We start from the raw sequence: 15,090 nt of genomic DNA on the forward strand, positions 1-15,090 counted from the left end.
CACGATTTTAAGCCGGGTTGGTGTCAGTAAAAGTCGAATTACGTGAATGTGGAGAGGTCAGACAAAATGTTTTTGAAAAAAACTGCACACGTAATCATACCGTTTCCTTGCATCATTTTTGGAGCTAATTAAATAGTAGTAGGGTGGGTGCCTCCAAAGAAATCCTCAATATTTGGAAAAGATTCAAATTATAACGAGTTGTTCATTTTCATGCGCATGTGGTGTGCTCAGATCAGCTGATTCTCGATTCTCTGCATCCTGCGGCGGTTGAGGCCAAGCCAGTTCTTATCGCACCTAGCCAAAATATAACTGTATCGCATGTAGAACGACAATCTGCCGAGCTTATCACTTTTCCTTTTTTACCATTTCCACTACAGTACGCGTGGCATCATCGTGATTGAAGAATGAATTTCCGTTGATGAGTGACCATCATTCACTCGTACCTGTACAGCTCAAACCAATGCAAAAGAGAGCCACGCGACCTTATCGGTGTTATCACGGCGCCCATTTCCCCAATAAATGTGCAGGCTGATTTTATTATTGTTTGTTTAGCAACAGAACCGCTCTCGCAAAACGATGACCAGCTGGCGTGAGCTGCAATCTTCCAACTCAACCAAAGTCATGCCACACTTTAGTGTTGATATGTGGGATGGTCAGTAACAGGCGATTCGAAAGCCAATCAGAGCTGTTGTGAGTGATAGTGGCTTGAATTACAGGTGATAATCAATTTCGCTATCTAATAACGGCGACCTTTATTGGACAACTCATTCATATCGTTATCTGCGTTGAATTCACGGTGGATATCTATTTACAACAATGAAAAAAAAGACTCACATAACGAACGCTTAGCACCAAAGTTTAACGTCTTCGACAGTCGTTTTCTTTATTCTCGCCATCCAAATAAATACAATCTAATAATCTATCACAATTTTGCCCCGAAGGTGCTTCGCGTCAACGCGCGAGTACGCTTCGAGCATTTGCTCGAACGGGAAAACCTTTTCCACAATCGGGAGCAGCTTTCCCTTTTCGACTAGCTTTTGCAGATAGGCGATACCCTGCGGCGCTGGCACAAAGTAACCCCACTTGACTAGTCCGTTCTGGCCGCTCACGGAGGCGACGTTGTTGCGCACCAAGCTGACCGCATTCTGGTACATTCCGGTGGCGAATCCACTCTCGTCGATGTTCTTCAGCACGGGTGAATTCAGCGTGATGTACTGCTCAAAGCGCCACGGAACGGCCCCAGCGTAGTCGGTGCCCTTTCCGGCGCAGTCCAGAATGATGTCGAATCTGAAAACAGTGGAGGTGGTTGAAGAATAGTTTTTCATTTCATTTCATTTGTTTCGTTGTTTAAGCATTACTTATGTGAAGTTACTATCTTAACACTGGAACGGCCAACGCATGTCCAACTTACACGGACGCCCAAGCCTCCCAAAAAAGGTGGAACGGTAACTTCAACTCGCTGGTTCTCGAGCCTAACTCAACCAATAATGATGATTCTTCTTTCCAGTGATTTGTTAGGATGTCTAGATGATTCAAGAACTTTGCAGAACTTAATTTGAACAAATCTGTAATTTCTGCGACCGAAAACACCGTTCCACCTTTTTTTTTAAATACTGCCTCCGCGGAATTTTTGGCGATTTTTTTTAAACGCAAAAAAAAGTTGGAACGATGTTTTTAATCGCAAAAATGACAGATTTGATCAAATTAAGTTCTGCAAAGTTCTAGAATCATCTAGACATCCGAAAAAATCACTGGAAAGGCGAATCATCTTGTTTGGTTGATTTAGGCCTGAGTTGAAGTTACCGTTCCAACTTTGTTGGAGTCTTGGGCGTTGGAATGTTAAGCTGAGATGTGGACTACCTTTCAACAGCTGATTAATTCAAAGTTGAGAACAGAGTTTGTGGGTGTTTGAAGAATCGAGTAAATCTACTGAAGAAAAAAGATAAAAAAAAACCTTAGAAATAGGGTTTGAGAATAGTGATTTGGTTCAACTGCGTCGATTTTAGTTTTTTAACTTTCAAAGAAAGCGTTACTTAATCCACCATTAGGTGGTTGGTGCCTTCCTCTCATTCATAGCAGAGGAAGACCTAATAAAAAAAGTTTACGAATAAAAAAATCAAGAACATCTGGCAACCATCAGCTTGCCTCGTTTGCATGATCGTCGCGACGCCACCTAAACCTTTACTGCTGTAGCAGAAAGTGCTACCAAAAGAAAGTGAAGACAATGTTGCAATGTCTTGGCAAAGTTGTTCCCTGGAAGCCTATGAGGTTTTTGGCAAATTCAAAAATCGTATAAAAGTTCAAAACTGGCAAGAATCAAAACCCACCAATTTCACAGGTTAAATCGAGGTTAAATCTTATTTAAACTTCAAAGTGAAAGCGCCAGGTCCTAATACCTACATACACCGCCTCTGAAGAAAATGGCAAACCTCAACACGGCTTTTTCGTGGCGATCAGACCCGGCCATTTGAGTTTATGTTGAAAATCATCCTTTTAAACCTACACCTTTATAACTTTTAAACGACAAAATTCAATTTTACATTTTTTAATACCAAGCTGTAGGACCTGAAACCGGGTCGAGTGGTCTACATCCGGACACAATTCGATCAGCCAAAGCCAAAAAAAAATCAAGTGCATATTTTATTTATTATCAACATCCCCACACACGCATCACATCACTCGCAGACATCAGTTCAGATTTCAGATTTTCCAGTGATGTTGAAAGTAAAGGCATTAATGGGTAAAGTGCCTCAAAAGAGATTATCTTTGAAAAAAAAATATCTTTTTCAATTTGGACTCAGTACGTCCACCGGATCAGGCTTTAGATCTTTGATCGCGATACCTTCAAATTAACAAATAAAGTTTAATTTTTACATAGGCAGTGTTCTTTTGTTTCGTAACGCAAAATTATTTTTATCGTATTTATTGGGTTGGCTACACAGAAAAAAATATGTAAATGTACACTTCATGTAACCCATGTTTTTAATGTAAAAATGCTTAATGTAATAATTAAATCGCATTTAAATGACCAAATACTATGTAAATGGCAGTCATGTAAATTTTAATTTGATGGAATTGATAAATCGCCTGTAAAAAAATCTGCCTTCGAAGAACTGACAGAACCGAAAACATGTAAACGATGTAAAAATACGACTAATGTAAAAATGTGCCCTTATAACTAAAACAAAAAGCGTGTAAATTTACATTGCGGCAATTTGTGTTGACGTGACAGCTGAAAGCTTTTGTTTTTCATAATTTTGTTGGACCGCAAGGCAAATGGATGTGTTTTTGAAGAAAAGTATCAATTTTACTTACTAATCAAATCAAAATTATTCGCCTTTCGTTATGCAACGAATTTCGTAGCAGCCCCTCGTCGTTTTCGTCGTGATTTGAGAGAAACGGGAAATGTCAAACCATTTGTTTATGTTTTCGTTGAAAATTTGTTCGCTCGCCAAAAACTTGTGTTTTTTCCCCGCAGCAGTGGCAAACAAAAGTAATTTTTATGGATGGCGCAGATATGCCGAAACCGTGGTTTGTTTGTTTATATTAGGTTTTACGCCGACTCAATTTTTAGGTTAGAAATTTGACAGCTTGGCTGCACTGTTTACATTTTTTGCACGTGTGTCTCAGCAAAAATGTGTGTGCGTGTGCGCTCGTGACGTCACGCTGTAAAACCTAATACAGTAGTTGTTCGGTAACTGGGCGTTGTTTAACTGGGCTGCTTTTTAACTGGGCGCTCGATAACTGGGCCGTAGCCCAGTTAAAAAGCAGACAAACGTCAAAAAACCAAAACAAACCGAAATCACCGAGGGGTTAATGGATGCAAAAATCATGGTCAACAAATAAAAAAACTGTTTTCAAACTTTTATGTAATTTCAAGTCACAATTAAAGAAATATGAAAAGTAATCATTGTAAACAAATTTGAGTAACTTTTATTTTTATATTTCATCCAATAAATTTTATGCATCGGTAGTCCCCTCGTTATTATTTGTTTAGCCCAGTTAGCGAACAGCATTCGATGACTGGGCTACGTTCTCAGCCCAGTTACCGAACAACTACTGTAGAATGAATTCTTGATCTATACATTTCCTAATTCTCCTAATTCTTTCAGATCTGTTTTCGAAGAGTATGGCCAGGGGCCGTTTCACGTCGGCCGCCGGTTTGCTATGGTCCTCCAGTGAACTATTGACAGCCGTGTTTGCCTTGGTGCGTTTGCTATCAGTGGCCGAATTGTTCTTCAGTTGCGCTGGCACCTTCAAGACCTGTCAAGACGCGCTCGATGGGAATCTCTTCGAAGAATCGGTCTGGGATGGCGGGGTTCGTTTCAAGCAGGAGCAAGATTCACAAGATGAGCGCTTATGTGGTACGTATATTTTTTCAAACTAAGAGACTCAAAATATAAACACTAGATAACTCACTTTAAACTGATGCATATTATCCGTTCACAGCTCATTGCTCGTAGGCTGCGACGCCACCTATTGGCCATGCAGAACGGACTCACAAAGTCCACCAACAAAGCAGGAATGCCCCATACCACGTCACAGCTGAAGTCATCGCCCGGCAGTAACAACTACAACGGCAACTCCACCGATTCCTCTAACCGAATCTCCCGTCCAACGGCCCTGTTCAGCTCGTCAGACACGGATTACTCCATCCGGACGGCGGTGTCGATTCCGCGGGATGCTCTCCTGCGACAGCACAGCGCCCATTAGCAGCGAATTGAGCCGGAATCATAAACAGGCCAGTTGATGTACATCGGTCGCCGATGTTTTGAGCGCCTGCAGAAACTGCGCCTACTGTTTGGCCAGATGGCAATGGGCGGCCAGCAGTTCCAGAAGGAAATGTCGCTCCGTCTGTGCCCGCCACCCATGATTGCAAGTTCGGTTTAAAGCAGCAGCAAGATTCACGAGATTGGTGCGTTGTTTTGCCGTCGGCCTTCGCGTTTGAGACCTGTTTGACAGTTTCTGCTGGCGATTATCGTGCAGCGCTGGCGATTGCGGTTGACATTGGTTCGGAGATAAAATCCGGCTAATTCTTTTGTTGAAAGCTCTGGACGATGCCACCGAGTATGGAAAAAATCATTCATCTTGGTCTACTCTTGGTCCTGGTGCATCTTTTGTGACCAGCATCCGTTCTAGGAACGGTGAAGTGGCCCGACTATTTAGACAAGAGGACAACATCGCAGGTACGATAAACCCTTTTTTGTTTTATTCCTTTTGATTTCTAATTCCCATGATTTGTTACAGTGTTTCCTCAGATAGCTCCGTTTGAATATCATCAAGATCCAGCTGAACGGTGAAACCATCGAAGGCAAGGCCAACTGGGTCAAGGAGCACCAGGAAAAACTCGTGCCGGGGTCGATGCGTTCGGACAAGATGAGATGGTCTATTACGTCGCCGTCACTAAGGGTGTGACCGGCCGATACATCGGTGCAAGTGCCGCATCATCACGCTACGTGAGTCACTGCACACCAAGTATGTCTGGCTGGAAAAGGCCAACCTCAAGTTCATCGACGCCTCGTCGAAGATGGGTCAGTCGATTCCAGGAGGTTGGACATAAAGATTCAACCTGAAATTGACCAAACTGCAAGGTGTGGTCGAGTTGACGCAAGTGAGTAATCTTTGAAACAAATATATTTTAAAGTGTTAACATCACCTATGGGATTCTGAAAGCACTGGGTGAAATTATCTATTTGAAATTGCTCCGTTGAATCTAGAAATCAAAAATTACATCGAATTCTAGATTCAATGGAGCAAAAAAATTTTTTTTTGGTTGGTGTAAGTTTACATTAGATTCATTGGAAATTTACACGATTTGAAAAGATTTTTAATTTGAACATTTACAATGAAAGTCATGTAAATTTCCAATGAAATTGATGTAAATATACATCATTTATCATGATACCTTTTGGTACATGATAAATGATGTAAATCTACAGGAATATTTTTTTCTGTGTATGTTTGTTTGCAGTTGTGCTTGTTCGGTACCAGAAAAGTGCCAGCACCAAAGAAAAACTACAAGTTTTTCAACCATAAATTTGAATGACTTTGGGTGTTTGAAATTTTTAACTCTATGATGTGTCCAAATTTGCCGAAATTACAATTTTCATGTCCAGTTTCGACAATTATGTGATTTGACACCCATATTGGTCATATTTGTTGTATTCCAAACATCCAGGAAACACCAGTTTGGAACCATACATAAACCACGTGAACACTTTTTTGGGAAATTTTTTTATGGATCGTGGACACTCGCCGAATCGCGGAGAATTACCCCTAGACAAAATAAAACCCATACCACTGATTATAAAACAGCTCATTTACCATTAAGAAAAAAGTCATATTTTTGCTTGAACAGCCTCCTATTTTGTAGATGTAAACAAAGTGGGATCATTCGAAAATCACGTTACGCATTCTCTCTGTTCATCACCCAGATCCTAATCTATCATTCTAGGTGTGAGCACCAAAGATTTGACAACTTTTCACTTTTTTGGGACGCCCTACTGTCTAAGCTTGGATTGCTTCTTCAACCCATCCATCCGCTTTTAGGGCTTCATGACATCTGCGAGGGCCTCGTGGCGCGGTGGTTAGCGGCTTCGGCTGCCGATCCCTTAGTTGCTATGGGGCGCGGGTTCGATTCCCGCCTTATCCTCCTGGCCTTCTATCGAAAGGGGAAGTAAAACGTCGGTTGCGTAAAAGAGGTTTTGGGTGACTCACCACACATGACCTTTGGACGCCTAGAAATGAGCAGTAACTTGCAACAGAGCCCACAAAAGACCCGGGGTCGTTAAAGTGGATTGCCTTACTTTTTTTTTGACATCTGCTTCTGCCCGCGTTAGAAATAGAACCATTAAGACAAGGCTCTTTGTTTTTGTTACAAACATAGTTCTTGTGGTGCTTGACTACTAATGGAATAGAGATATTGCGAGTTTGAGTATCGATGATTGATTTTCCCTTCGTTGGTTATTTCGATACCAACAGTCGTCGGTCGCGATGGAATGTCGTCCCTAAATAAGAATTGAATACTTTTCACTAACCTTCCGACACTCGCCAGCTGCTGCACGTGCGCCGGATCGTTGTAATCGAGCACATAATCAACGCCCAAGTGCTGAACCATCTCGACGGCATCCGTCGAGCATGTGGCGTACACTTCTACGCCCTCGGCTACGAGCATCTGCACGGCCAGCGTGCCGACGCCACCGGTCGCTCCCAGCACGAGCACTTTCTTGCCGCGGCCTCCACCAACCGGTGAAATGGCACCCATCAGATTACCGAGGTGTCCCGTCAGGTACAGTGCCGACCAAGCCGTCAGACCTGCGTACAGAACCGCACTGGCGTCAATTTTGCTGAGATTATCTGGCTTTTTCGAGACCTAAAATAAAACAGGTTGAAACGAGGTGAAACATTTCAACGAACGGGACACATTCTTACGCAGTATCGATCTACCACGACGTACTCGGCGTGACTTCCTTGGTTCTGCAGTGGAACAACGCCCCACACCTCGTCACCTATGTCCAAATCCCTGCTCGACAGGCCTAGCCCTTTCTGAACTATTTCGCCGCAAAAATCCCGCCCCAACGTTAGCGGAAACTCGATTCCATCCTTGCAACGCATGGCGTTTAACACGGTCGCTCCGTAGCCCTCTGGAATAAAAACGAATGTTATAATATCGTAATTTTGTAACAGAGTCGCTCTGAAAACCATTTACATTTTGCAAATTTTGCTTTTAGTATAAATGGTATAAATTGTGAGCATCCCTACATTGAAATATTTCATAAACCTGCATCACGCAATTGCAGTGTGGTATTAAGTGCATCTCTACAAGTGCAAATAACAGCTGAAATGGATCGATAACCAAACCAACAAAATTCAAGAAACACTTACTAATCATGGCAACGTCTATCGGATTTACGGACGAAGCGGTCACTTTGACTAGCACCTGGTTGGGAGATCTCAGAACCGGCATCTTCAGACTGTCGCTGTACTGGATCTCGTCCAGGGCGCCGTACGAATGGATCTGCCAGCCACTCATCTTACTGACCGGGCGCAATTTTCTGCTGCACGACGGCACCGATCCCGTTGCGGTGGACGCGAATCGGCCCCACACCTGCCGGGCCACTCCGGTGGCACAGACGACGCAGCTTTTCGGAAACATTCTGGCAGCGGCAGGCGGATTCGACAAAACAAAAAAAACTTCCGGACAGTGCGAGTGACTGAAGATAAAAGAAAGTGCGCTCGTGCTGTGCTGATCGTCAGCAAAAACAAGTTTATTTTAATTCACACAACCTTACGAAATGATATGAATGAACAAACACAGACATCAACAGAGATGGGACTGACAGTTGGAGACTGTGCTGCCAGTTTAATAAGTTATGCATATTAGGGGAAATAAACCCATTTTAAGCCTAATAGGCGGTCGTATTTGAAGGATGCTGGATAATCTGGAGTGTTCCTTGAAATTTACTAAAACCAAGTACACCAACGAGTAGAGCAACTTTTTGTGAAAATTTCTGTTTATTTTCACTTTTTTTAAGTTACGCTATTCCTTTTACAAGCATTTAAACAAATTATTTCCCAAATACACTCACGCAGAAAAATAAGGCATATTTGAATCAACAAAACGTTTTGTTGATTTGAAAATCATGATTTTTGTTGAATCAACGCTAAACGTCATAGCAGCTTTTTCAAAACATCAAAAGACTTTTGTGGAATCGAGAAAATCAAGTTTTGTTTCAACGCAAAATCGGCGTTGATTATATTCAACAAATATTTTGTTGATTCAAACCTCGTACAGGCTGATTCTACAAAACTTTTTTCTGTGTGCTCTAATCAGTCGAGTGCATTGTGCCACGCCCATTTTCCTACTTTCAGCTTAGTTGTTTTGTTCTTCTAGAGCTCTTTTGGGTCTGCTTAGTGCTGCCAAAGTTGTTGAAATTTTAAGCTAACACTCACGAAAAGTAGCATTTATGGAGAAAATTGGTTGGTGGTGTTGGTGACCACCCTTTGTTCTTTATTTGCCTTCACTGAGAAATGGTCTCGCAAATTAGAAATTTTGATCAAAAGTGCATTAAATTTGATCTGTTTTGGCCAGTAAAAGGCATATATTTGCGTGCTTACTCGAGGCGGTGCTGTTGCTGGTAAGTTTATAGCCTAAATAGTATTTTTGGAGCTTTAATCGAGCATCAAACTCTCCATATGACGAAGATAGGTGTTTGATTGGAAAGGGTATATTTCCCCTACACACAAAAAAATATTACCGTAATGACAAAAGTAACTTATTTTTGATTTAAAAAGTTGCTAAAATTAACTCAAGGGAATATTTTTTTCTTGTTTAAAAAATGAAAACTTTTTGTTGTAGCTGTTGCTAGGCTACAGTGAAAGACAGTTTGTTGAATAAAAAAACGAAGTTGACTTTATAGCTGTCGGCCACCTTTGCTAGTACCAACCACTAGTGTCTTCCTTTTATCTACAAGGACTTCGCCGCCCTGGGCTCCTAAGTGTATGAAAGTATGGCACGGAGCGAAGGCGCCGAATACCCATATTTACACAAAGAATTTTAGAGCGCCCGCCGCGGGATTCGAACCGGCGACCTCTGGATTGTGAGTCCAGTGCGCGGTCCGATTGATCCACACGGGCGGGACAGTTTGTTGAGTAACTGTGGTTTATTACGTCCGACTTGTTGGGTGGCCGGGAACGAACTGTGCTGGGAGTGCTGGTAGTTAGCATAGCCTACTATACATCTCCCCCTTTAGGAGATTTGGCGGACGGCCAATCTTCCTGCTACTGAACTGCTTCACCGGAGGACCAGCATCTGGATGTAACCGTTTCCGATCGTCTCGCGGTAGCCAAGCCAGGTGTGGTCCACAATCGATGCTTGACGGCTCGAGATAAATCTTGAACCAGGCGATGTTTGTGGGATGATCTGTGACTGCTTTTCCCCCTTCGGCAAGATTTTGAAGTCCTCTTGCAGCCGTTGGAGAGATGCGATGCTTGATATTCTTTGAAAGCTTCCGGAATGTCTGTAGGGCCATCTGTAAGATAAGCATACATATGACCGGCGTTGGCGCAGGAACTGATGTCGGCAAGCTTGACGGCGTCGCTCGATGCCGGCGACGGAAGATGATCCGGTTCGGGAACACTGTCGGCAGGCTCCGCATGGTGATCGTCGTAGGTTGGACATGAGACGGCCAGATCGATGGGTTGATCTGAAGCGATGACGGCCTCGTTGTCTTGCGGATTGTGTGTGTGAGTGCTATGTCCAAGCGGTTCCGTTGATGCTTCCAGATTCTCGGCACGCAGCTGAACTGTGTTGCAGCGTCCAAGCGATTCGTGGTGTTGATCCGGATTCATGGCACATAGCGTGGTGTCGCAAGCAGTATCCAGCTGCATCGGTACGGTCGTCCCGTTGAGCGCGATGCGGATGTGCTTCAGGACCGTCTGCACGACCTGCTTGAGGTTGGCCACACGGTGGCGCTCTTCCGTAGCGTGGTTCTCCGGTGCGCTAGGCACAGAGATGTGTGCTTCCTCCTGGAGCTCGTTGTTGGCAGGTTCAGAACTTGGCGAAACTTGAAATTCCTCCAACATCAGGTTCTGCTTTACAAGGAGGGTGTCCAGTCGGGTCTAGCTCATTTCCCCGAATGACATTTCCCCGAATGCCATTTCCCCGAAAATCATATCCCCTAATTGACCACATTCCCGAATACCACTTCCCCTAATCAGCCACATCCCCGAATGCCATTTCCCCGAATATCATTTCCCCTAATCGGCTATATCCCCGAATGCCATTTCCCTAATCGGCCATTTCCCCGAATGCCGTTTCCCGAAGTGACACTTACGCCAGTTGCTGTTTATTTAAATTTAAATTTTGCCGATTTTTCATATCATCCTAATCCTAATCATCATTTTCGCTCAAGCCTTTTTCCATGACTAACAGTTATTTTCTTTCTCGATTTTACCGAACAAACAGCTTTTTCTGGTATGCTGTTGATTAAATGTTGTAAATTGGGTAATAAAGCCCTTTGTAATTTTTTATGAACAACGGTAAACACGATTAAAAACCCTTTCTGATAACGTTTTTTTTTTATTTTTATGAAAAAAAAGTTATTGACAAGACAACATTTTTTCGATGGATCAACTATGGTCCCCTTGGAACGAGCTGTCAAGTAGGAGCTTTTCTACCAAGAAGGGCCGTGAAGTGATTTTTTAAAAACTGAATTAAAAATCCATTTTAAATCCTTTGCGGTCGTTCAAAGGGTCATTGTACTTAGAAAAAAAGCTTTATCGTTGTGAACAATAATATCACAAATTTAATTTTCATTTTAGGACCCAATTACAGTCCAGATTCGATTATCCGAAGTTTCGAATATCCGAAGTTCGATTATCCGAAGGTTTGTATGGGACTTCGGATAATCGAATTACGAACAACATTTTTTTGTTTTTTTCTTTTTCTTGTTTTAAACATCAAATTTGAGTTCTGCAACCCCATTTTAGTCAAATTTGAATAGTTGATTGTCTATTAAATAATAAAATGCATTTTTTCAAAATTTCAACACCGCCATATTGGCCGCCATCTTGGATTTAAAAGTTTTAATCCGAAGTTTCGATTATCCTAAGTGAATTTTTTCCGAGGCCTTCGGATAATCGAGTCTGGACTGTACTAGATTTTTTTTTGTTCAATTAACATTTGTATTCAACCGCATAATTAGGGGAACTATACCCTTTCTCAGCCTATTTCTATTATCGGCCTATCAGCACTTTGATCATGAATTACAGCTTTCATAAAGTGTTTTTGACTGTTTCAAAGTAATAAATAGCGCAAGCAACTCTCCATTGTTGGTACATCTGAAAATGTTGATTTAATAGCGGAAAATGGCAAAAGTGATGATAATTGGTCGAACGGCTTAGAGTGATTAAAATGGGTATATTTCTCCTAGATGTTGTTTTTGAGAAATTTGTCTTTTTTCGAATTTTGTTCAAGAACCCAAAAATCGAACAAATAGGTACATAAGGCTGGTACAAATTTTATTTAGAGTTTATGATGATTATACTCTTCGCCAAATCCCAAACCAGCAATGTGAATAAAATGATCAGTGTGAACGGGGTTCTGTACTACGAAAATCGCACGGTATGTTTTTGAATCATAAAAGAAAACAAAACTTCTATTGCATTGTTATTATCATGTCTATAAGAAAAAGTATTTGTTTTGAGAATATATAAAAAAAAGTCTGTAACAATATTCATTGTATTTGAATGAATATTATCAAACCTTTCAACACCCCTTCCCCCTAAAATGCTACGTCTGTTCTGAATGAAGCCAAAAAGAAAGTTGATCACTCAAGGCCAATACGAACCTTTCAAGAAATATTGTAAGTAGTTTGATGTGTTAAAAATTGCCATCAATTTTTTTTTCTTAAAAAATGCTATTTCCCCGAACGCGGTCAAGTGGAAATGCCCGGTGCCCAGGAGCGCGCGCGCGCTCCGGGGCACCGGGCATTTCCGCTTGACCGCGTTCGGGGAAATGGCATTCAGGGAAATGACTATTCAGGGATACGACTAATCGGGTAAGTGGCATTCGGGATTGTGGCCCATTCGGGAAAATGGCATTCGGGGATGTGGACGATTAGGGGAAATGGAAAATTCGGGTAAATGGAATTCGGGGAAATGACTATTAGGGGAAGTGTCTTTTCGGGGAAGTGGCATTCGGGGAAATGTCCCTTCGGTAATATGGGTTTCGGGGAAATGTCATAGATTCGTCCAGTCTGAGGATAACTTGCCGAAGATCCACGTCGGACATTTTCCTGGGGGGCTTGAGGTAGAAAAAAAACTTCGAGAAAGCTCCAGGCTTATTCCAAAAAAAAATCATATAAATTTCCCATGAACTAATGAATCTAGAGTTTTTTTTAAAGGACCTATAAGCTATTGTTGTTTAAAAAAACGCTACTTAATCCACCAGAAGGTGGTTGCTGCCTTCCTCCTAAAAGCCTTGCAACCGGATTTTTCCGCTCAGTGGACGCGTTCCGACAGCTATTCGCTGGAGCTTTCAAATTATGTAAATAATGACCCTTTTTTGTATCAACCAAAACAGTTTTTCGAACATAACATAAAAACATAGATCCGGACAAAATCGGTCGAGGCAGTTCCGAGAAAAGTGAGTGAGAAAAAAAAATTCTACGTCCATCCACACGCACAGACATTTGCTCAGCATTTGATTCTCAGTCGATATGTATCCAGATTTTTAAGCGAAAATGGCGTTCGAATGGTGAACGCCCGAAATGTCAAAATCACGCAGTGGTACCAACATTGCGAAAAAAGTGTGCCATGGCATGACCACCACATTTTTTTTCTAATGTTGGTGTGTTGGTGCTACTGCGTGATTTTGACAGTTCGGACGTTCACCAATCGAGCGCCATCTTCGCTTAAAAACCTGGTTACGTAAAGCAGGGGTATGACAGATGGTGATTTCAGCCTACCACACATCATTCGCAATATGGCGGATATTGTTTGTAAACATCACAAAACATGCTAGCAGAAAAAAACTGCGAGAGAAACAGTCTTAAAAGTAGTTCGATTATTAACATTCGTGCTTCAGTTTCGAGTGCGTGTAAGTTTAGAAGGAAAATAATTTAATGATGATAATATCAATAAAACATTGGTTTCCTCCCACAGATATAGTAGGCAAAAAGGCAAGCTCCACCGGGACGTCGCTTCCAAGCTGGAATTTCCTGTTTGCCTGTCTGCCCCGTCGTGTACTGTTCAAACTTCCATGGCCCACCGCCACCATGTTCCGCCACGGTTGGAGATGGCCACTATCGCTTCTTCAGATGCCGGCAACTAAAGTAACCCAAATCCAAGCCAAACCCCTATGGAATCGACGTGCTGCCGAATCTTTCAGTGTCCAGAATATGGCAAACCGACCAGCACCAGCTTGGCCCGGAAGAAGAACAAAATTTGTATATCAAAATAAATGTTGCCCTGTTCTTTCTCCGCTTGGACGCGGGCCGCGATCAATTCCTTTCCGTGACCCTTGCCTCCTTCGCTAACAACCGTTCCAGAATGAACATTTTTCTGATGGTATTCTTCTGCCAGTCGTTTCTTGCTCACTTCCGCCACCTTGCAGTTTCACTAATTTATCCGCTGGACCTCCTCCCACTCGGCCTCAATTTGCACGATCGTTTAAACCCAACCTGTTCCTCCTGGATCTGTTAGCATCAATCCGGGACCCGGAACAGCCTACTCTTGGCCGTGCTCAGTCAGCGCGGCTTCCGGTAGTGTACTGGAGCGGGAGGTCGGTGTACTTGGTGTTGCAGTGGGCTTATCAAACATAGCAAGGCCTGCAGACCGGCAGCCGAGTAAATAATAATACCATAAGCATATTAAAAAACGTTACTAAAGTTTGTTTCATTGAACAAAATGATTAATAAACTAATTCCAATCACTTTCTATTTCAATTTCCATAAATAGGTACGATTGATAATTTACATTTTACCCGATTGAAGACAAGTTGTGCGATAAAAGGGTAATTCATTGGTACCAACGGTGACATTTCAAATTGTCAAAGTACCAAAACATGTCAAAATACCAAAAGGTGAGAGGTAGGCTCTCACTGTATGGAGTTTGACAGGTCGTCTACTCCCTGACGTAAAGGTATATTTTGGAGGCTTATTTAAAAAGTTCATTTTCTGAGTGATTTTATAGCCTTGCCTCAGTGAGGTGAGGAAGGCAAAACTCTTGAAATGCATTTATTTAAACAACATTATAAAAACAAAACAAATAATTTATCACACTACCAGGCAGTAGAGGGTTAAGCACGGTTACTGTCATGTTGCAGTTTGACAGCAGCCAGCAACATAAAAGTCACTGGATGCTATCCGATGGTGGTGTTGGTGCGACAAATAGGCGGAGAGAGCAAACGCGAGAGAGGGCACAGCATAAAAATAGAGAGCAAAAACCACCAAAAGAGATGCAAATAGCATCGATTGGGCAGGGTCGCCAGAGTGCGAGTTTTTATAGATTGAAGTTGTTAAACTACTTTGTCCTTATTATTACCGAATTTTGGTCCTTATATTTTTTCTTGATCTCATTTTAATCGTT

General features: G+C 42.2%; 1 protein-coding gene and 1 long non-coding RNA gene across 2 annotated transcripts; one reads left to right on the forward strand and one right to left on the reverse strand.

Moving 5' to 3' along the window:
- Positions 1 to 835: 835 nt before the first annotated feature.
- On the reverse strand, positions 836 to 8,283 carry LOC6037096 (reticulon-4-interacting protein 1 homolog, mitochondrial). Its single transcript, XM_001846994.2, has 4 exons — positions 7,885 to 8,283; positions 7,432 to 7,643; positions 7,038 to 7,372; positions 836 to 1,287 (listed from the first exon to the last, which is right to left on the reverse strand). The coding sequence occupies exons 1-4, from the start codon at positions 8,153 to 8,155 to the stop codon at positions 912 to 914; spliced, it is 1,194 nt and encodes a 397-aa protein (XP_001847046.2). The 5' UTR covers positions 8,156 to 8,283; the 3' UTR covers positions 836 to 911.
- Positions 8,284 to 13,443: 5,160 nt separating this feature from the next.
- LOC119767230 lies at positions 13,444 to 14,007 on the forward strand. The gene is made up of 2 exons (XR_005277405.1): positions 13,444 to 13,600; positions 13,666 to 14,007. It is a non-coding gene; the product is annotated as an uncharacterized LOC119767230 (long non-coding RNA).
- Positions 14,008 to 15,090: the final 1,083 nt, after the last annotated feature.

The sequence above is a fragment of the Culex quinquefasciatus genome, chromosome 2 (assembly GCF_015732765.1).
Source record: "Culex quinquefasciatus strain JHB chromosome 2, VPISU_Cqui_1.0_pri_paternal, whole genome shotgun sequence".
NCBI lineage: Eukaryota > Metazoa > Arthropoda > Insecta > Diptera > Culicidae > Culex > Culex quinquefasciatus.

Coding starts and splice junctions, on each gene's coding strand:
- LOC6037096 (XM_001846994.2), bottom strand. CDS start 8,155: ATGTTTCCGAAAAGCTGCGTCGTCTGTGCCACCGGAGTGGCCCGGCAG. Junction 7,373..7,431: donor TCGTGGTAGATCGATACTGC/GTAAGAATGTGT, acceptor GTTTTATTTTAG/GTCTCGAAAAAGCCAGATAA. Junction 1,288..7,037: donor CAGCTGGCGAGTGTCGGAAG/GTTAGTGAAAAG, acceptor CACTGTTTTCAG/ATTCGACATCATTCTGGACT.